The sequence below is a fragment of the Oncorhynchus nerka genome, linkage group LG22, assembly GCF_034236695.1.
Source record: "Oncorhynchus nerka isolate Pitt River linkage group LG22, Oner_Uvic_2.0, whole genome shotgun sequence".
Taxonomy (NCBI): domain Eukaryota; kingdom Metazoa; phylum Chordata; class Actinopteri; order Salmoniformes; family Salmonidae; genus Oncorhynchus; species Oncorhynchus nerka.
In genome coordinates this window covers 54,172,156-54,195,063 of record NC_088417.1, presented here as the reverse complement: position 1 = coordinate 54,195,063, position 22,908 = coordinate 54,172,156, and the positions used below count along the sequence as shown (strand labels likewise).

General features: G+C 45.1%; 1 protein-coding gene across 3 annotated transcripts in view; it reads left to right on the top strand.

Annotated features, from left to right (window-relative positions):
• LOC115105348 (F-BAR and double SH3 domains protein 2-like) overlaps positions 1–12,130 on the top strand; it is a 48,775-nt gene extending 36,645 nt beyond the window's left edge. For all 3 annotated transcript variants that reach the window (XM_065007254.1, XM_029627284.2, XM_029627285.2), the window contains 10 exons: positions 3,855–3,971; positions 4,726–4,827; positions 5,465–5,617; positions 6,212–6,337; positions 8,100–8,183; positions 8,463–8,667; positions 8,957–9,195; positions 9,741–9,957; positions 10,344–10,414; positions 10,526–12,130. In XM_065007254.1, coding sequence (XP_064863326.1) covers positions 3,855–3,971; positions 4,726–4,827; positions 5,465–5,617; positions 6,212–6,337; positions 8,100–8,183; positions 8,463–8,667; positions 8,957–9,195; positions 9,741–9,957; positions 10,344–10,414; positions 10,526–10,612 — 1,401 coding nt within the window. In that variant the 3' untranslated portion in view covers positions 10,613–12,130. The remainder of the gene's footprint in view (positions 1–3,854; positions 3,972–4,725; positions 4,828–5,464; positions 5,618–6,211; positions 6,338–8,099; positions 8,184–8,462; positions 8,668–8,956; positions 9,196–9,740; positions 9,958–10,343; positions 10,415–10,525) is intronic.
• Positions 12,131–22,908: the final 10,778 nt, after the last annotated feature.

Below are 22,908 nucleotides of genomic sequence, written 5' to 3'. Positions count from 1 at the left end.
AAATGCTTCTACCCATGCCATTGAATTGCTAGCTATTCTTTGGCGTAGCTGGCTAAAGGATTGGGATTTGTAAAATCCATTACAGTAGTGGACCTGTGAGGGAGGAAGCAAGCCGTTAAATGACAGTGACGTCCATTACATGCAATGCTTGTGTTTTGGTGAGTGTGTTTGTGTTGCACGCAGGTTTAAAACATTTTAAAAATTAAGGGGTGGATCAGCTTAATATTGCGGAAAGAATGTTCGCTTCCAATGTAATTGTCTGCATCATTTCCAATCCCCCATATTTTGGTAAATATATCCATAAACACATGCATACATATACACATATATACATACACATACCTATATAGACATACTTTTTAAAAAGAATATACCTTTATTATTATTCCCTGCAAACCCTTCCGCCGATCCCCCAATTGGAGTAAACTAATAAACACTTCTGCTTTTACCTTCAATTTATACATCTTATACACATTTTACAGACAGTCTACTTTACAATAGTTCTCTCTTGTTTGTTCTTAGTCCTTCCTCTATTTCTGATGTCCATCCAGTTTGATTTCTATTTGTAACTGTGCTATTTCACAAAAGTTCTGAACCTATATACATTCTACAGATCCTGTATGCTTTACATGGTTTATCTTATTAGTCCCACTCCATTCAACCCCTCCCATCTATCTCTCAACATCATCCATTTCAGATTTCTATTTGCCATATATTTTTCAACTGTGCTGTGATGCTTCACAAAATAATTTAACCTTCCTATTCTCATAGCTTCTACAGATTGTAAATTAAAAATAAACATTTTTGCTAAAATAAGTATTATATTATTGATTGATTTGACTATGGCTTTTCAAATCACCCAGTATTGCTATCTGTAGTGTTAGTTCTAGGCAAATGTTGCAATTATTCAGCCATTCCTGAACCTGTGACCAAAAACGAGCTACATATGTACAATACCAAAATAAATGATCTAATGACTCTGCCTCCTCACAGCAGAATCTGCAGAGCTGGGAAGATTGTATCCCCCATATATATACAACATTCTATTAGTTGCAAGAATTTTGTATAGTAGTTTAAATTGAAAAATTCAAAGTTTTGAATCTGGCGTTGTTTTGCGTATCAATTCATTGCACGCAGGTTTGTTTGTATGGTTTATGGTGTGCATGCGAGCCCCAGAGGAACATGTTCTCAACTGACCCAGCCTGCCAGTCAGTCTGTCTGCCCACCAGTGCACTTGTCCGCATCCTCTGCCGCCTGCAGAGGGTGTTTGTCTCCAAGACCCTCGTTGTTTTCCGTTGGTAGTGAAACAAGCGGTGGCCTGTTCCTAAAGAAAACATTTAGTGATGCAGTTGCACCCTCCACCTCCCTCAAACCTACCCCCCCTTTCCCCTCTCTAAACAATGTGACAGAGGTATCTCGCTCTCTCCCTCGCTGGCTCTCTCTCGCTCTCTCCCTCGCTGGCTCTCTCTCGCTCTCTCCCTCGCTGGCTCTCTCTCGCTCTCTCCCTCGCTGGCTCTCTCTCGCTCTCCCTCCTGGCTCTCTCTCGCTCTCTCCTCGGGCTCTCTCTCGCTCTCTCCCTCGCTGGCTCTCTCTCGCTCTCTCCCTCGCTGGCTCTCTCTCGCTCTCTCCCTCGCTGGCTCTCTCTCGCTCTCTCCCTCGCTGGCTCTCTCTCGCTCTCTCCCTCGCTGGCTCTCTCTCGCTCTCTCCCTCGCTGGCTCTCTCTCGCTCTCTCCCGCTCTCTCCCTCGCTGGCTCTCTCTCGCTCTCTCCCTCGCTGGCTCTCTCTCGCTCTCTCCCTCGCTGGCTCTCTCTCGCTCTCTCCCTCGCTGGCTCTCTCTCGCTCTCTCCTCGGGCTCTCTCTCGCTCTCTCCCTCGCTGGCTCTCTCTCGCTCTCTCCCTCGCTGGCTCTCTCTCGCTCTCTCCCTCGCTGGCTCTCTCTCGCTCTCTCCCTCGCTGGCTCTCTCTCGCTCTCTCCCTCGCTGGCTCTCTCTCGCTCTCTCCCTCGCTGGCTCTCTCTCGCTCTCTCCCTCGCTGGCTCTCTCTCGCTCTCTCCCTCGCTGGCTCTCTCTCGCTCTCTCCCTCGCTGGCTCTCTGTTCTTTTTTGCTCTGGCTCGTTCTTTCACGCACGGCATCACTTTCTCAATTCAAAGGGGCTTTACTGACATGTAATTGAAAGGGGTTTTATTGACATGTAATTCAAAATATAAAAATGTAAAGAAACAAAACAAACTAGAAATGAACAGTAAACAGCAATCACTAATTCAGAGGTTGCTGCCTACACTGAGACCCAATCACTGGTCACTTTAATATATGGATCACTAGTCACTTTAAACAATGCCACTTTAAAAATGTTTACATATCTTACATTACTCATATGTATATACTGTATTTTATACCATCTATGGCACCTTGCCTATGCCACTCGGCAATCGCTCATCCAGATATTTATATGTACATATTCTCATTCACCCCTTTAGATTTGTGTGTATTAGGTAGTTGTTGGGGAATTGTTAGATATTACTGCACTGTCGGAACTAGAAGCACAAGCATTTCGCTACACTCTCATTAACATCTGCTAACTATTTGTGTGATCAATAAAATTTGATTTAAATATTGCATACACAAAGGTTTCTGAAAGATAAAGGCATTTCTAATGTTATCAGCTGTGTACAGTGATTTAACAATGTGCAAATATTTGAAATACAAATGGTAGGGGTGTCTGTGTTTTAGAATAGATAAAAGCGCATATTATTGTGACTGAAGAGCTCTCTCGCTCTCTCTCGCTGAATGTACTCATAATTATACATTTAGTCATTTGGACTGTGTTTATTATTTTGTCAGGGCTTAGAGATTAATCAGCTGTGTGTGCATGAGTCATGCCAGGGGTCATCATCAGTCATAGGAGTTGACCTATACACCTCCTGAGGAGAGGTGAGACCAAACTTTGTGGTCCTGTTGCGCGTGTCCATCAGATGGCCAGTGATTTCTGTTCATTACCGAGTGCAATGGAAAATGTTTAAAATCATTTTGTATTAGGAAACAAAAATGAGCGTTTGATTATTAGTCAAGTCCAGGGACGTCCCTCCCCGTTTCAGTACGTTTTCTTCTGTTTGGTGGATAATGAACACTTAGTGTTACAGAACCTTCTGATAGAAGTCTATTATGTAGAACGAATATGATTGTAGGTCATGTAGACTAGAGAACCGTGTCAGCTCTATTCCTTTATATTTTGCAGTGTTCAGAACATATCACATTACACATCAGAGAGGCCTGGACTGAGACTTCAGGCCTTGTAGATGAGTTGTGGAGAGAAATAAGAACAAGATTATTCCATTTTAAATCTGGAATTTATGTTTTTCTGATCGCCTTCTAATCCTATATTATTGGAATCAACCTACTCCCGAGCAAATATCAGACATTTCACATTGTACTGATTACATCCCTGATTTAGAGACATTGCCTCTCATCCCATTGGGATGTGGATTGGCTGTGTTCCTCTTGTGAGGTCATCCATAGTGGAAGTGCTTTCCTCTAGGTTGTTTTCTTTTCGACACAAACACACACTGTTTCGTCGTCTGCCTCAATAGTGGAATAATGTTTTTTACTACGCCGCCTTGAGTTCATTCCTCAAAAATCTAATTTCATAATATTTGCCAACATTCACCCTCAAACGAATATCAGCTCCAATATCCAACCATAAATATTTAGGTGAATATGTCTGTTTTATATGTACCATATATTATACACAAGTCTTTTTGACTTATTTTAATAGATGCACGGACAGATACGGATGCTGAATATGTTTATTATTCAACTCTCTCTCTCCCTCCCCTATACATCATCCCTGGTCACTAGGTGGGGCAGTTGCAGAAGGAGAGTGGCACAGTGGAGGAGCACAGTCTGGATAAGGAGGCACGGAAGTGGGCGACCCGAGTGGCACGAGAACACAAGAGCATCATCCACAGTCAGAGGGTGAGAGAGGGGGAGGAAAAGAGAAAGGGATGGAAATGTTAAAAAGCGAGAGCGAGGGACCGCCTATTCACAAAGTGTCTCAGGGTAGGAGTGCTGATCTAGGAAAGGTTTTCTGCCTTTTAGATAAGATTACATGGACTCATAGACTTTATGAATACGGGCTCAGATTTGTTCAACTTCAGTACACTTCCAACTGACTCAACACGGAGATATCATTAACCCAATATAAAATACTAATAATTAATCAGTTTTATGATGCTTGCACTGTGTCAGAGGGAAGGGAAGTGATAACGTTTAGGAAACGTTCGAACCATCGCCCTACTGGCCTGATAGTTTGTTGTTAAAATTTGGTGATAAGATAACGGATGTAGATAGTTCTTGGCCCAACTCTGACAAGTGTTTTCCAGTAAACCAGGATGTAACATGGCCCGTTACTTGAAATGATATTAAATGAGTCATGCTTTATCTGTGAGAGTTTTACAATTTCTTCTATTCACTGTAATGTTGTCTACCATTTATTACTTGATTATTTCAGCGTTTCTCATTTTCATGGCCCTATTGTTTTAGCATTTCCTGATTGTGATTTGGTTCCTCCTTTTCATTGTGTGGTGGTGTAGTTTCTTTTAAGATTTGTCATAGGTTTTGTCTGTAATGGAAACCTATTCCCTACTGTACTATGCAGGGAATAGGGTGCCATTTCAGACGCTGCCATTAAGATTGGTTTGTTCTCTACATGTTACCTGTGACCTTTCAGGCCCTGGAGGACTATGGGACCCAACAGGGGCTTTCGGAGCAGAACCGCAGCGAGCTAGAGCTCAAGATGGAGGAGGCCAGGGAGAACCTGCGGAGAGCAGAGGTAAACTTGTGCGTGTGTGTAGTGAAGTTTAGTAGGATTGTTGTGATTTTATTTATTTAACTAGGCAAGTCCGTTAAGAACAAATTCTTATTTACAATGACTGCCTACACCGGACAACGCTGGGCCAATTGTGTGCCGCCCTACGGGACTCCCAATCACGGCAAGTTGTGATATAGCCTGGATTCGAACCAGTGTCTCGCCTCTAGCACTGAGATGCAGTGCCTTAGACCGCTGCGCCACTCGAGAGCAATGAGGTAGCCCTGCCCTCGGCTTAAAATCTGTTACCCTTAGCCCAAGAAGGAGGCGTTGGTTTCCTGAGCAGGAGACCATGGTTATGATTCCACCAGTGCTCACGTGTGTGTGAGATCCCTTACTGAGGTTTGTTTATCAGTGGGCCAGCAGGTTGTCTCACCTTAGTCTCTCTTGCCTCTGATGCCCCCTGTTGGTGGATAAGGCAGAATACATACAACAGTTCTAAGGGAGCTTTTTATTATAGCATGAGTCATTACTAGGTTTGCAAAATCCCAGGTTTTCCAGAAATCCCAGTTCGTAGATTCCTGGAATTAGGAGGGAATAAGCATGAAATTCATAATATGACAAAATAAGCATGAAATTCATAATATGTCACTAACTCCAGACCGTGAAGCTGAAGGCAGATGCTCGTCTGGCTCTACTGAGAGAGGCAGGCATCACAGTGGAGACGTGGCTGAAGAGCGCCATGAACCAGGTGATGGAGGAGCTGGAGAACGAGCGGTGGGCCAACCTCAATGCCCATGATCTTTCACTCTCCGTGAGTCACAAAACACACATTCAAATACGAGACAAAATTTCATACACATAAACGCATCTCGATTTGTAATTTTGTCCCCTTTATACCTGCCTACTGGAATTTGCTGGTCTCAGGTATATCCCATAAGGGAGCTGAGGTGTGTCTTTAAGATACTGTTTCTCAACCTTAAGGTGCTAGCTTAGCCTGTGCTGTGTTTGTGTTTTGAGATTGACTAGCCTTGTGAAACCAAGCTGACAGCATGTGAGCTTGCGAGATCAGGATGATTTAACAAGGCTACAAATTTTGCAATCACTGATCTACAAACCACCTTCTCACTATGTCACGTCTCAAACTCATTCCACGGAGGGCCGAGTGACTGCAGGTTTTCCCTCCTCTCTTGCACTTGATTGATGAACTAAGGTCATTAATTAGCAAGGAACTCCCCTCACTTGGTTGTCTAAGTCATAATTGAAAGGATAAACAAAAAAAACAGCAGGAACTAGGCCCTCCATGGAATGAGTTTGACACTCCTGCACTAGGTGATCGAAAGTATCAATTCTGCGGCTTCCCTTGCTCAAAGGGATCCTCTACAACTTGCTGTGTGTGTGTTTTTAGGCTACAGGTGACCTAGAGAGGGAGGAGGATGAAGATAGTGGGGAGGTGTTGGACGACAGCAGCTCCAGCCCCTCCAGTACCCTCAGGAACTACCCCCTCACCTGCAAAGTGCTCTACTCATACAAGGTACCCACACACACACAGAGTGCTTTCCTATTATCTTTAAGCTGGCAATTAACTCAGCACCTTGGATGCGGTGCAGTATGGTACCGTACCTCGTACCATATACAGTGGGGAGAACAAGTATTTGATACACTGCCGATTTTGCATGTTTTCCTACTTACAAAGCATGTAGAGGTCTATTTAAAAAAAATCATAGATACACTTCAACTGTGAGAGACGGAATCTAAAATAAAAATCCAGAAAATCACATTGTATGATTTTTTAAGTAATTAATTTGCATTTTATTGCATGAAATAAGTATTTGATCACCTACCAACCAGTAAGAATTCCGGCTCTCACAGACTCGTTAGTTTTTCTTTAAGAAGCCCTCCTGTTCTCCAGTCATTACCTGTATTAACTGCACCTGTTTGAACTCCACCTGTACACACACTCAATCAATCAAACAGACTCCAACCTCTCCACAATGGCCAAGACCAGAGAGCTGTGTAAGGACATCAGGGGTAAAATTGTAGACCTGCACAAGGCTAGGATGAGCTACAGGACAATAGGCAAGCAGTTTGGTGAGAAGGCAACAACTGTTGGTGCAATTATTAGAAAATGGAAGAAGTTCAAGATGACGGTCAATCACCCTCGGTCTGGAGCTCCATGCAAGATCTCACCTCGTGGGGCATCAATGATCATGAGGAAGGTGAGAGATCAGCCCAGAACTACACGGCAGGACCTGGTCAATGACCTGAAGAGAGCTTGGGACCACATGGATTAAAATCCTGCAGCGCACGCAAGGTCCCCCTGCTCAAGCCAGCGCATGTCCAGGCCCATCTGAGGTTTGCCAATGACCATCTGGATGATCCAGAGGAGGAATGGGAGAAGGTCATGTGGTCTGATGAGACAAAAATAGAGCTTTTTGGTCTAAACTCCACTCGCCGTGTTTGGAGGAAGAAGAAGGATAAGTACAACCCCAAGAACACCATCCCAACCGTGAAGCATGGAGGTGGAAACATCATTCTTTGGGAATGCTTTTCTGCAAAGGGGACAGGACGACTGCACCGTATTGAGGCGAGGATGGATGGGGCCATGTATCGCGAGATCTTGGCCAACAACCTCCTTCCCTCAGTAAGAGCATTGAAGATGGGTCGTGGCTGGGTCTTCCAGCATGACAACGACCCGAAACACACAGCCAGGGAAACTAAGGAGTGGCTCCATAAGAAGCATCTCAAGGTCCTGGAGTGGCCTAGCCAGTCTCCAGACCTGAACCCAATGGAAAATCTTTGGAGGGAGCTGAAAGTCCGTAAGGCCCAGCGACAGCCCCGAAACCTGAAGGATCTGGAGAGGGTCTGTATGGAGGAGTGGGCCAAAATCCCTGCTGCAGTGTGTGCAAACCTGGTCAAGAACTACAGGAAACGTATGATCTCTGTAATTGCAAATAAAGGTTTCTGTACCAAATATTAAGTTCAGCTTTTCTGATGTATCAAATACTTATGTCATGCAATAAAATGCAAATTAATTACTTAAAAATCATACAATGTGATTTTCTGGATTTTTGTTTTAGATTCCGTCTCTCACAGTTGAAGTGTACCTATGATAGACCTCTACATGCTTTGTAAGTAGGGAAACCTGCCAAATCGGCTGTGTATCAAATACTTGTTCTTCCCACTGTAGGTCCTGTGAGCAGCACGCAGCTCCAACCTATAATATATTAACGGAATTGACTGGGGCAGTCTTGCAGTAATGAAACATGACCTCTTTCCTCTCTCTTCTCTCCCAGGCGTCTCAGCCAGACGAGCTGACCATCGAGGAACAGGAGGTGCTAGAGGTTATCGATGATGGGGACATGGAGGACTGGGTCAAGGTACAGAGCGCTTTTCAAGAGTGGCGCTACCTCAGTTTGTGTTTTAACTAGAATAAAGCAAGAGGTACTCTGAAGTCATATCATACTCCTACTGTACACACCAGGGGTTGTGTCCAGTGGGGAGAGAACTTTTTTGAAACAGAGTGAAATAGGGAGGTACTACTTCAACTTGTTCAATAAGAACTTTGTTTTGTTTTCCATTACAAAACATGTTGCTGCAGTGTGCCCTACTATCACTGACGATAACCCTGTGTGTGTGTGTTCCAACATTGTCTCCAGGCCAGGAACCAGACAGGCCAGGTGGGCTATGTCCCGGAGAAGTACCTGCAGCTGCCCTCGTCCAACAGCCTAATGAGCATGCTCCAGTCTCTGGCCGCCCTGGACGCTCGCTCCCACTCCTCCAGTAACTCTACCGAGCCCGAGCTGGCCGAGTCAGAGCTGCACACGCCAGGCACACCTATCGTCAACGGAGACTCCAGCGGTGGTGAGAGACAGTGAATTTGGCCGAAACGTTTGGAGCAGCATGACTCAACATTCTCTCACGGGCGAAGTCCGATTTTCACTTAGTCGTGCATTGATGTCAGTGGGAGATGACAGGAAATTGGACTTAAGTAAAAGTTAGGATTCGCCCCACATTGAATAAACAATGTCATTGAGATGTTGTGACCATTTCTTTTTTAAATGTTCTCTTCATTTTGATCTCTTCCTTGCTCTCTATCTCCTTTTCCACCTCCCCTTTTCACCTTTGCTCTCTCCCCCTCTGCCACCCTCAGTGTGCTTCGCCAAGGCCCTGTACGACTACGCGGGCCAGACAGGTGAGGAGCTCTCGTTCCCTGAGGGTGCCATCATCCGTGTGCTGAGCCGCGAGACCTACGAGGATGATGGTTTCTGGGAGGGCGAGTTCAATGGCACCGTGGGTGTCTTCCCTGCTGTGCTTGTGGAGGACCTTCTGGCAGCGGGTGGTGCCAGTGAGAATGGCGACGTCTCAGGAGAGGCCAGCAGCAATCCGCAGGTACACACATGTATGCAATCACCCTAGGAGCTGTTTACCATACAGATGGATAGAGGACTAGTGCCCAAAAGCCCGTTTTAGCATGGGCAGCACCATTGAGGATTTTCACCTTTTTGTTGAACTAGTCAACTGGGTGGGACTTCCTATGGGTTAACCTGGATGGAATTATATGATCATTCCTTATCAGGAGCCAACCTTTGCTTTATAGCTGTTTAAACAACACACTACAGGTGGCAGTATGCATCCTTTCAGTTTGTTTACCTACTCATAGAAGTAGTAGAAGACAATGTACCACTACAAAATGGAGATGGCCTCAACGGCGCTGCCCATGCTATCACAGACGCCATAATGGGACAGATACAATGTGGTGTCCTCTATCTATCTATATGCTGTTTACACACATGGATCCATGAGGGAATGAATGGAGAAAAAAAGGTTCTCACGGCTCACATTCTCATCCATACAGTATACGTCATAAAGATACTGTATAACAGTATCAATATATTACTGTTTTATTTAATTCTGTGGTGTGCGCTGTCTTCCAGGCGTCCCCCGCTCCTCTTTCCGAGTGCTCTCCACAGAGTCCCTTCCTTCTGGGCCCGTTCCATAGCAGCCCCTGTCAGAGCAGCCACCTCCTGACCCCCACTCTGCCCTCGCCCCAGTCCAGCCCCTCCAGTGCCAGCGCCTCCCCCATACCCCGCCCCCCCTCCATCAACGGCCACCATAGGCCACCGCCCGCACCACTCAAAGGCCACTTGCAAAGTAAGAACCACTCCTCAAAGGCTGACTATTTATTATTTTGCACTTCAAACGTTATTGCAATGCATATCATTCATTGCCTGGTCCCAGATCTGTTTTGTGCTGTATTATAGTCCATGGCATGACAACAAACATAGGAGTTGGTAAGACGGCACAACCAGATCTGGGACCAGGCTATGTTATTTATCATAATAAATGCACACAAAATAGACCATGTAAAAAAGTAGGGACGTGGACAAGTAATAAACAACAGCATGGATTTTAAGAGTCCTCATTCTGAGATTTGACACATCTGGGTTGTTTTTATTAAGGCACAATGTCACTACCCTGTAGTGATTTCTATGCCAAGACGTGGTGATGATGACTCTGTCTGCCCCCCTCACCTTCAGGTCCTGCCCAGAACTCCACCCAGCCCCCCAGGTACCCAACAGATGGTGGTGCGGGGGGCACCATTCGACCTGTAAGTCACACTGTATGGATACTGACCCTTGTCCGGTTTGAAAAGACTCGTTGTTGAGGTTCCACATGGCACTCAAAGGAATAACCTAGCTTGTTTGTATGTTATGGACAGGTCCGCGCTGCACCGCCGCCCCCCAAGCCGCAGCAGCCTCGTGGCCAGGTGAAGAAGAGGGAGGAAGTGGAGATCACGCTGGTGTAACACCGCCGCCGAGATCAGACCTGGTGGATCCAGGTCCCTGACCGACTCTTTTTCTCTCTCTGGCTAGCTCCCTCGCCTTCATAACTGGGCGTTGAGCAATGGGGGGGGTCTTGCCTTGTTGTTCGAGCAAGATATCGCTATTGGATTACTATTCAACAAAGTGTTACTAATTTTGTGAGAGGATTGTACATCTGTCACAATGTTTTTTTTTAAACACAGCTAAATTCCAAGCCAGATCTCGGTTTGGTTCTTGGTAGATTGTGTTAATGTTGTCTCCGCACATTTCAGGGAAATTGACAACACGGTAGAGGCGGGTATCACTCCTGTACCTGAAATATGTCTTTAAAAAGTGTTTCCAACATTTCATAAACAAGGGAAAAGTGGCAATTTTGGAGGGGTGTAATTGTTTAAGATAGGAATAGCCCCATTGAGGGCAAAATCTGGGTCACACTGTGAAACTAGAACAAAACTGCCCCTGACATGTAAATGTACTACTCTTCTAAATGTATTTGTACAACTTCCTTGTGTTAAAACTTGGGACATTTCAAGATTGCCAGGGGCAGTCTATAGTGTATGCATGAGTAAATGTAGACTATTTTTGTGCTACTTTTTGTTGTAAAAACAAGGATCTAACTATGTTGTCATCAATACTAATCTAGGCGTAAACTAGCCAATAATGGTTGCTGGTGAGAATAGTTTTTTCAGTCAGGAATGCAGACTGGGTCGCAGTTCAAGACGGAAAGCATCGCAAGGTGATTTGCAGTTGTGCAGTGCGTCCCTGGGTCAGACCATGAGTCAGACGTGCCTTAAAGTTCCCGGAAGAGAATCTCCATAGTTCCTAATTCCCTACAGGAAGTGTGAACTGACTGAAATACTGAAGCACTTTTTTGATATTCTGTTATGCTCTTTTCAGTATTGCTGCTTGGTCTCTCTCGTGGTTGCTGCATTGTTTGTCTACTTTAATTTTTTTTGCTCCGTCTATATCGGTATGAGTATTGTTCTCCTTGTGAAATGCATTTGATTTATGTCGCCAAAAAATATATATTTGTTTACGTTGGGAGGTATGATTGATTTTATTTGATGTATGCTTTTTAATTGTATCATTTAAATATTAATAGTTTACAGAGCTTTGACATGGATAGCTGTGCAGCAATTTTACATTAAGGATTAAAACATACGGAAACGTATAAATTGTTGATCATAGGAAATCAGGAATCTGTCAGCCACGTTGCTGTGTTCTCGTTGATCTCCTTGAGATTTGAATGTCAAACTTATTTTGAAGTTTACCCTGTTATATTGAAAAAATACATGTGGTTGTGAAACACTTTGACACAAACATTAAGTAGTTTTTTGTCATTATGTTCCTGATTTATTTTCAGTATCTTCAGAGATACGGTAGAAACAAACGGCCCACTCTGATGTAGCATCTGCAGCAATAGCAGAAAATCTAAATTATTTAATTGGATATTAAGATTTTTTTTTGTTAAAATAAATATGGAATAAAATTGGCTGAAATCACATTTTGTTCTGTTTTATTCAACATTTCACCAAATAATCGTGGGTTTCCACTAGATGTCACAGACACGAAGTCAACATTGGCTATAAACTTTCACTCAACGTCAACAAAACAAAGGAGATGATTGTGGACTTAAGGAAACAACAGAGCGAGCACCCCGCTATCCACATCTATGGGACAGCAGTGGAGAAGGTGGCAAGGTAAGTTCCATCAGCGTACAAATTGAAATGGTCCATCCACACAGACAGTGTGGGGAAGAAGGTGCAACAGCGCCTTTTCAACCTCAGGAGGCTGAAGAAATGTGGCTTGTCTCTTAAAACCCTCAAACTTTTATAGATGCACAATCGAGAGCATCCTGTCGGGCTGTATCGCCGCCTGGTACGGCAACTGCACCGCCCACAACCACAGGGCTCTCCAGAGGGTGGTGCTTACAGCACAAATTATTTATTGTGTGACAGGAAGATAAAAAGGATAATGTTAGCTAAAATGCAGAACTTATCATGAAGATAGCTTGCCAATAGAACAATCTCTACATCGGCACAAAGTTGGTTCACAAACATCCTACCTGCTCACTACAATTGACCTACTTCTTGGAATGTATACCCCTTGTCTGGGGGGGAGGGGCTGATGATTAATGATACATAGCCAGTCTGATATTACTTGATTACTGACCCTTCCCTCCTCTCTCTCTCTCCCACCCACAGGACCATTCACACAGTTCAGTCACTCAGCCCTATCCATTGGACATGATATTCAAGGTCACTACCGTCTCCTACAACACCCTGGTGCGAAGCAATAAGCCTGGCCCCATGGCTGTAAATCAGCATATCTCTCTAATAAATGTTAACAGGAACATCTACATAAGTATTCAGATACTTAACTCAGTACTTTGTTGATGTACCTTTGGCAGCGATTACATCCTCGCTACAAGCTTGGCACACCTGTATTTGAGTAGTTTCTCCCATTCTTCTCTGCAGATCCTCTCAAGCTCTGTCATGTTAGATGAGGAGTGTCTCTGCACAGCTATTTTCAGGTCTCTCCAGAGATGTTCAATCAGGTTCAAGTCCAGGCTCTGGCTGGGACACTCAAGGACATTCAGAGACTTGTCCCGAAGCCACTCCTGCTGTGTGCTTAGGGTCGTGGTCCTGTTGGAAGGTGAACCTTCAGCCCAGTCTGAGGTCCTGAGCGCTCTGGAGCAGGTTTATATCAAGGATCTCTCTATACTTTGCTCCGTTCATCTTTCTCTCGATCCTGACTAGTCTCGCAGTCCCTGCCGTTGAAAAACATCCCCACAGCATGATGCTGCCACCACCATGCTTCACCGTAAGGATGGTGCCAGGTTTCCTCCAGACATTACGTGATGCTTGGCATTTAGGCCAAATAGTTCAATCTTGGTTTCATCAGACCAGATAATCTTGTTTCTCATGGTCTGTCTTTCGGTGCTTTTTGGCAAACTCCAAGCGGGCTGTCGTGTTTTTACTGAGGAGTGGCTTCCGTCTGGCCACTCTACCATAAAGGCCTGAATGGTGGAGTGCTGCAGAGATGGTTGTCCTTCTGGAATCCAATCTCCACAGAGGAACTCTAGAGCTCTGTCAGATTGACCATCAGGCTCTCGGTCACCTCCCTGACCAAGGCCCTTCTCCCCGGATTGCTCAGTTTGTCTAGACGGCCAGCTCTAGGAAGAGTCTTGGTGGTTCCAAACTTCTTCCATTTAAGATTGATGGAGGCTACTCTGTTCTTGGGGACATTCAATGCTGCAGAAATGTTTTGGTATCCCTTTCCCGGATCTGTGCCTCGACACAATCCTGTCTCGGTGCTCTACGGACAATTCCTTCCACTTCATGGCTTGGTTTTTGCTTTTCCAAGTCATGTCCAATCAATTGAATTGACTCCAATCAAGTTGTAGAAACATCTCAAGGATGATCAATGGAAACAGAATGCACCTGAGCTCAATTTAAAGTCTCATCGCAAAAGGACTGAATACTTATGTAAATAAGGTATCTTTTTTTTGAGAGAGAGAGATTTGGAACATTTTCAACAAATGTGTTTTCTCTTTGTCATTATGGGGTATTGTGTGTAGATTGATGAGAAATGTTTTAATTGAATAAATTTTAGAATAAGGCTATAACATAACAAAATGTGGAACAAGTCAGGGATCTGAATACTTTCCTACTGCACTGTATAGATGACTCTTAGACAGTTTCAAATTGTTTGCCTGTGAATGATTGTCCACATCAAGTTATTTACGTGTTAACTTTGTGTTCTAATACTGAGTCCCTCTCATAGAATTTGCATGATCCCTTAACTGCCACATGCTCTTTCTCTCTACAGGATACATCAGGGGAGTTACTTCGCTGTTGGCACCCCCTCATTCTAAATTTAGCTCACTCTTGTTCAACTGCTCTTTGATTAAATTAGTTTAATTCAATGTTTAAATTTGCTTCAAGTGGGTTTTTTACGTAACGTTGACAGATGGCACTTGTATGGAGGGATGTGGGGGGAGAGTGGATAGATGGCTGTTGAAGAAACCCCCTTTCCCCTTCTCTTGATGAGTAATAAAAGTAAATGTAATTGCAGCATTTGACCTGTGATCCAAAATCAAATAAAATGTTAGCTTTTAGCTTATACAATATAAGACAAAATGAGATTTATCTATTCACTACTGACCAAACGCGTTCACCAACCACTTCAAGCTAGCATTACCTGTTTTAGGCCTGTTTTTAAGTCTTATGGTAAAAGCACTTTGGATGAAGTGTTCAAATGTGATACAGGCTGTATTATTATGCTTATGTACAGACAAACCCATAGCACGACAGACCACCGTGGCCAGGACTGAGCAAGCCCAGCAGCTTGGGTTTGGCTAAATAGGTATCTCCCCTGGGCATGTTGTCAATACAGACTCCTTTAGTCCTACTGTATTCCATATAAGGCATCCAGCCCTTATGAAAGTTGCCCAGTATGTCCTTAATCTGGTAATAAATCAATTCTAGTGATACATAACGTGACATTGTGAGAGGATAACCAACCTTCCAATTAATGGCAATGCATTACTTAGCCGCTATAAATGCTTAGTTATACAGTTTCTACAGATAAGTCTCCAGTATCAACATCTCCAAGCAAACAAAAACAGGAGAAGGGAGAATCGTTAGACATACTGAGATTAAAGAACATACTCTTTGCTAGAATTCAGCCAGCCTTCACAACACCATAACATAGGCAAATATATGTCCCCTTTTGTGTTTTACACCTCCAGCAGAGGAATTACATCTCAGAGTGCATGATATTCCGTTTCATTGGCAAATAGTACATTCTATTGATGGTCTTAAACTGCAGTACTTTATGTCTGAGATGATATTGTGGCAAACCTCTTCAAGGTTAGGAGCGTTTGTCACAAACTAAGTGGTAAACTGTCACTAAATCACCCAAGAATGAGAGTTCTTTCGAACAGGACAGTACCTGTGTGTTTGTTTCTCCGTCCTGGTCCACCCAGGCCGTAGGCGAGGTCAAGGATAGCAGGGTTCGGTACACAAATCGGGTTCTCGGTAGGTCCAGGTCCAAACGCCAACAGGTAAGTCCAAAACAATCCAGCTCATACACGGTAAATCCAGCCAATCTCTATAGCCTCTTTCTCTATTGTTCATAGCTCCTTCCAGCACTCTCTCTCCTTCCTGGTTTTTCTTGACCCTTTATCTGTGGGTCGGCTCCACCTTCTGAGGGTTCCCCTTGTTTCTGGGACTTATAGTTTTGGCGGTCGGCCATTTTGTGATCTGTAGTTCTGACAGGGGGAGGCATTTTAGTGATCGGGCAGAGCCCGTTTATTAGTTCTGTGCCCTCATATCTGCCACTTATCACTCGACCCCCTTCTTTGCCACATATCTCTCCCCCTAGATCCGACCCCCTAGGTCGGGCTACCGCAGAAAAATATGCATGCATGCGGGATAACCCATCCACGTTTCCCATTTCCTTCCCTGCTCTGTGTTTCAAGTCAAAATGAAACGGTTGGAGACTCAAAAACCATTGCATCACCTGAGCGTTCTTCTCTTTAGCCCTATGCATCCAGGTGAGTGGGGCATGGTCACTGATGAGGGTGAAGTGGCGCCCCAGCAGGTATTACTTCAGGCTTTCTAGAGCCCACTTTACTGCCAGCGCCTCTTTCTCAACGACTGAGTAGTTGGTTTCCCGTGGTTCCAGCTTCCTGCTTAAAAACAGGATGGGGTGTTCCACCCCTTCTACCTCTTGGGATAGCACTGCTCCCAAGCCGACCTCTGAGGCATCCGTCTGAACCACAAACTCTTTCTCAAAGTCTGGTACCACCAGCACTGGGTTACAGCAGAGCGCCTCCTGTAATGTCCTAAATGCTTTGGTGGCCCTTTCATCCCATTTGACCATGTTTGACCCTCTGGCTCTAGTCATGTCGGTAAGTGGGGCGGCCACTGTGGCATAACTTGGGATGAACTTCCGGTAGTAACCGGTCAGCCCTAGGAAGGCTCGAACCTGCTTCTTATTTACTGGTTTCGGCCATTCTCTAATTGCCTTCACCTTCTTATGTTGGGGTTTGATTAACCCTCTTCCCACAGTGTATCCCAGATACTCTGTTTCCTCTAACCCTACATAACACTTGGCAGGGTTTGCCGTGAGACCTGCCTTTCTAAGGGCGTCTAACACTGCCTGTACCCGGGGTAAGTGGGATTCCCAATCTGGGCTGTAGATCCCCACGTCATCTAAATAAGCTGTGGCGTATGCTTTGTGCGGTTTTAGGACTTTGTCCATGAGCCGTTGAAAGGTGGCTGGGGCCCCGTGTAAGCCGAATGGCATGACGGTGTATTGAAACAAACCGTCAGGTGTTGCAAAGGCTGTCTTTTCTTTGGCCCTGGGGGTCAGAGGAATTTGCCAGTACCCTTTTGTCAGATCAAGGGTCGTAATGTACCGAGCATGACCAATTTTCTCCAGTAGTTCATCTACTCGGGGCATGGGGTAGGCATCAAACTTCGAGATTTCATTTACCTTCCGAAAGTCGTTACAGAACCGCAAAGACCCATCGGGCTTGGAGACCATCACAATTGGGCTAGACCACTCACTATGTGACTCTTCGATCACTCCAGCTGTCAACATTTTCTCAGTCTCTGCTCTAATCGCGGCCCGTCGAGCCTCGGGTACCCGATATGGCCTCATACTCACTTTTCTCCCTGGTAGGGAAACGATATCATGAGCTGTAACCTCAGTTCGGCCAGGTACCTCTGAAAACACATCTCTGTTTTTCTGGATCAGGGTCTTTACCTCCTGTACTTGCGCTGGGGACAGAGTGGGTGAAATATTTACTTCGGCTGTCTCCTGAATGTGTGTGGAGTGTGTGACCATTAGTGTTTCTCTCTCTCTCCATGCTTTTAACAGGTTTATGTGATAAATCTGTTCCTTGGGCCGTCGACCTGGCTGTCGGATCCGATAATTGACTTCTCCTATTCTCTCCAGTACTTCATATGGTCCTTTCCATGTGGCTAGTAGTTTACACTCTACCGTGGGGATCAGCACTAACACCTTATCTCCCAGTTGAAATTCCCTCAGGGTAGCCTGCCGGTTATAAGTGTGCCGCTGGTGTTCTTGTGTTTGTCTCATGTGCTCTCTGACGATGGGCATGACTGTGGCTATCCTGTCTTGCATTGCCGTGACGTGCTCTATGACACTAGTATACGGGGAGGATTGGTGCTCCCAGGTTTCCCGGGCGATGTCTAAGATTCCCCGGGGATGCCTCCCATATACCAGCTCAAAGGGAGAAAACCCCAGCGAGGCTTGAGGAACCTCTCTAATGGCAAACATCAGATACGGCAACATGCAATCCCAGTTTTTCCCATCCTTTTCGATTACCTTCCTGAGCATTGACTTCAGGGTTCGGTTGAATCTCTCAACCAGCCCGTCCGTCTGAGGATGGTAAACCGATGTCCTCAACTGTTTCACCTGCCACAGTTTACAAAGGTCCGCCATAAAGCGGGACATAAAGGGGGTCCCCTGGTCGGTAAGGATCTCCTTTGGAACCCCTACCCTGGTGAACAAGAGCACTAATTCCTTTGCAATATTTTTGGAAGTCATCGTCCGAAGGGGAATGGCTTCTGGGTAGCGAGTGGTATAACCTGCAGATCTGCTCTGGCTTGCTGCAGGGTTGGATCCTGGTTTTGGGCCGTCCCAAAATTAGTCAAGGACCCTGCCAGGTCTGCTGGTTCTAGATCGTCGTCCTCTGGATTCAGATCGACCCCAGCCCCACTAGTACCGCGCTGTTCGTTATCAGCGAGGTTTGCCACTTCATCCTCCTCCTCCCCTACTAGCACCTGTGATGTTGTCCCCTGGGAGACCTCTTTTCTTGGCTTTGGTTGAAGGCCCCATGCTTCTTCCTGCTTGGTCGGGGTTGTTGGCTTCTCAAATATGCCATTCTTGTGGCCTAACTTCGCAAAGTTAGGAAAGTCTCTACCCAATATTACATCATATGGCATCTTTGGGACCACGCCGACCTCATAATCCAGCAGACCGTCCTCTGTTTGTATGCTCACTAAGGCCGTGGGTACAGACGGGTATCCCCATGAATGCATGTAACACTGATATCCTGTCTTGTATCCAGTTTATGAGTCGGCACTAGGCCTGCAACGACCAGGGTTAGCATACTGCCGGAATCCAGCAGTGCTTCAACCTCTTTCCCTTCACCCTGCACATATGTTTGTTTCTTGATCTTTCAAGTACAGTGGTTACAACAGGACATGCATACCGTATATCATCTTCATTTTCACCAAGGTTACATTGCATTGGCTCTTCTTTAATAGGGCAGTAGGCTGCAATATGTCCTGGTTGATTACAATTGTAACAGATAATAGGGGTTCGGGGGGGAGACCCCCTCGACACCCAGTCCCGGTTTCCGTTTTTTCCCTTAGTGTCTCGGCCTGATTCTGATTCTTTCCTCATGGCCCCACGCTGCTCTCTTCCCCCTCTATATGTTGGGACAGCCTTACCCTGTCCGCTGGTTCGCCCATGCCTGGGGAACGGGAATCTTTCCTCCTGTGCCTGCTCAGCTGTTCTTGCCGTACAATACCGTTCAACCAGGCCCACGAGATGGTCGGCGGAAAGTACCTCGTTCTGGCCAACCCATCGTCTCACTTCTTGGGGTAGACCTCACTGAAACTGGTTGAGTACGATGGTCTCGACGATCTCGGCGGATGACCGGGGTCTCTGGTCGCAACCATTTCCGTGCCAGGTGAATCAAGTCGAACATCTGTGTTCGTGGGGGTTGTCCCGGTCGGTAGGACCACTGGTGGAAGCGGTGTGCCCTCACGGTATCGGTCACTCCCAGTCTAGTCAGGATCTCTTCCTTTAGTTTATCGTAATCCTGTGCATCTTTCAACTCCAGGTCGAAATACGCTTTTTGAGCGTCCCCTGCCAGGTATGGTGCCAGAAGCCCTGCCCATTCTTCTTTCGGCCACTTCTCCCTCTCTGCCGTCCTTTCGAAGGTGGTAAGATATGCATCCACATCATCCTGCGCTGTCATTTTTTGAAGAAAATGATTGGCCCTCCTCTGGGTATTTGCAGCTGGTAATTGAGCCCCAATTTGGTCCGCTAGCCCCTTTAGGCCTTCTCTTAACTCCCGGGTGTTTCTCTCTTGCTCTTCGGTGAGCAGCTGGTTGGTGCGGTGCTGGATCTGTAACGTGTTCTGATACATTCGCATTGCATCCTGATGAACTATTTGTTGAGCTCTAGTTGCCTCTTGTTGGGCGGCCGCCGCTTGTAACAGGGCCTGTATGACTCCCTCCATACTAATTTTCCTGAAAAACTGTCCTAACCAAACAAAGCCAAAAAAAAAACCTGACTCCCCTTTGGAGTGCTAACTGAACATTTATTTATTTTTTCCTTCTACCTAACCAGTGGTATGTTCGTCCATGCCCGCATCCTCCACCACGTGTGGCAAACCTCTTCAAGGTTAGAAGCGTTTGTCACAAACTAAGTGGTAAACTGTCACTAAATCACCCAAGAATGAGAGTTCTTTCGAACAGGACAGTACCCGTGTCTTTGTTTCTCCGTCCTGGTCCACCCAGGCCGTAGGCGAGGTCAAGGATAGCAGGGTTCGGTACACGAATCGGGTTCTCGGTAGGTCCAGGTCCAAACGCCAACAGGTAAGTCCAAAACAATCCAGCTCATACACGGTAAATCCAGCCAATCTCTATAGTCTCTTTCTCTATTGTTCATAGCTCCTTCCAGCACTCTCTCTCCTTCTTCCTGGTTTTTCTTGACCCTTTATCTGTGGGGCGGCTCCACCTTCTGAGGGTTCCCCTTGCTTCTGGGACTTGTAGTTTTGGCGGTCGGCCATTTTGTGATCTGTAGTTCTGACAGGGGGGGCCATTTTAGTGATCGGGCAGAGCCCGTTTATTAGTTCTGCTCTCACATATCTGCCACTTATCACTCGACCCCCTTCTTTGCCACAATATGAACATGACGGGGCATTGAAATATATCTGTATCCATTCATCATCATCAATAGCTTCTACCAGGTCTTCCTCACATTTTTCTTTGATATGTTTTGTGTCATCTGGAAAAGCCTCTATCAACCACATTTTGGAAATCAACATTGGAGGTTTGTCAGACTGCCTTCAAATAACATCTGGCTTGTCCAGTGTTTGCTGCACAAAGAGAATAAAGTGTTGTATCTGCAAAAATTCACCTCACCTCCATCACAGACTGGTCTTCCCTGGCTGCCTGACCCTGCTGAGACACCTGTCACCACCTGATCCTCCTAAAATGAGGCATGACAAAGAATTATCTTGGTGTATATTTATACATTATATTATCCAAGAATAGAATCAATGGTTCAATAATTTAAATTACCATTACTCTCATATCCCAGACTAGGTTTAGCTGCTGTCCTGTAGCTACTGTAGTTCTTGCCCATCAATTCAAGATGGAACTTTGTACTAGAGGTTGACCGATTAATTAGGGCCGATTTCAAGTTTTCATAACTATCATACTTTTTTATATTTTTTATACCTTTATTTAACTAGGCAAGTCAGTTAAGAACACATTCTTATTTTCAATGACGGCCTAGGAACGGTGGGTTAACTGCCTTGTTCAGGGGCAGAACGACAGATGTTTACCTTGTCAGCTCGGGGGATCCAATCTTGCAACCTTACAGTTAACTAGTCCAACGCAATAACCACCTGCCTCTCGTTGCACTCCACAAGGAAGCCTGTTATGCGAATGCAGTAGAAGCCAAGGTAAGTTGCTAGCTAGCATTAAATATATCTTATAAAAAAACAATCAATCAATCATAATCACTAGTTATAACTACACATGGTTGATGATCTTACTAGTTTATCTAGCGTGTCCTGCTAGATATAATCGATGCGAAAAAAGCACAATCGTTGGACGACTGTACCTAACCATAAACACCAATGCCTTTCTTAAAATCAATACATAGAAGTATATATTTTTAAACCTGCATATTTAGCTATAAAAAAATCCAGGTTAGCAGGCAATATTAACCAGGTGAAATTGTGTCCCTTCTCTTGCGTTCATTGCATGCAGTCAGGGTATATGCAGCAGTTTGGGCCGCCTGGCTCATTGCGAACTAATTTGCCAGAATTTTACGTAATTATGACATTGAAGGTTGTGCAATGTAACAAGAATATTTAGACTTAGGGATGCCACCCGTTAGATACAATACGGAACAGTTCCGTATTTCACTGAAATAATAAACGTTTTGTTTTCGAAATTATAGTTTCCGGATTCGACCATATTAATGACCAAAGGCTTGTATTTCTGTGTGTTATGTTGTAATTAAGTCTATGATGTGATAGAGCAGTCTGACTTAGCGATGGTAGGCAGCAGCAGGCTCGTAAGCATTCATTCAAACAGCACTTTAGTGCGTTTTGCCAGCAGCTCTTCGCAAGCACAGCGCTGTTTATGACTTCAAGCCTAACGGCTGGTGTGCCCGATGTGAAATGGTTAGCGGGGTGCACTCTAATAGCGTTTCAAACGTCACTCGCTCTGAGACTTGGAGTAGTTATTCCCCTTGCTCTGCAAGGGCCGCGGCTTTTGTGGAGCGATGGGTAACGCTGCTTCGAGTGTGGCTGTTGTCGATGTGTTCCTGGTTCGAGCCCAGGTAGGGGCGAGGAGAGGGACGAAAGCTATACTGTTACACTGGCAATACTATAGTCCCTATAAGAACATCCAATAGTCAAAAGCATATGAAATATAAATGGTATAGAGAGAAATAGTCCTATAAATACTATATTAACATGTTAGGTTAAGTGGCAGCATATGTCACTTTTTGATGAATTGAGTGCCCAAACTGAACCGCCTGCTACTCTGTCCCAGATGCTAATATATGCATATTATTATTAGTATTGGATAGAAAACACTATGAAGTTTCTACAACTGTTTGAATGATGTCTGTGAGTATAACATAACTCATATGGCAAGCAAGAACCTGAGAAGAAATCCAAACAGGAAGTGAGAAGTCGAATTTCAAAACGGAGCCAATTTAAATCCGTGATAGATATGGATGTGCTTGCACTTCCCAGGGCTTCCACTAGATGTCACCGTCTTTACATCCTAGTTGTAAGATTTTACTGTTAAAGAAGGGCTCATGAGACCCATTTTAGTGAGTGGTCTGTCAGTGCGCCTCAGTCTCATGAAGCGCGCTCCCGAGAGAGTGTCCTCTCGTTCCAAGTCTTTTATGCAGACAATGAAATTCTCCAGTTGGAACCTTATTAATGATATTTGTTAAAGACATCCTCAAGATTATTTGCAGA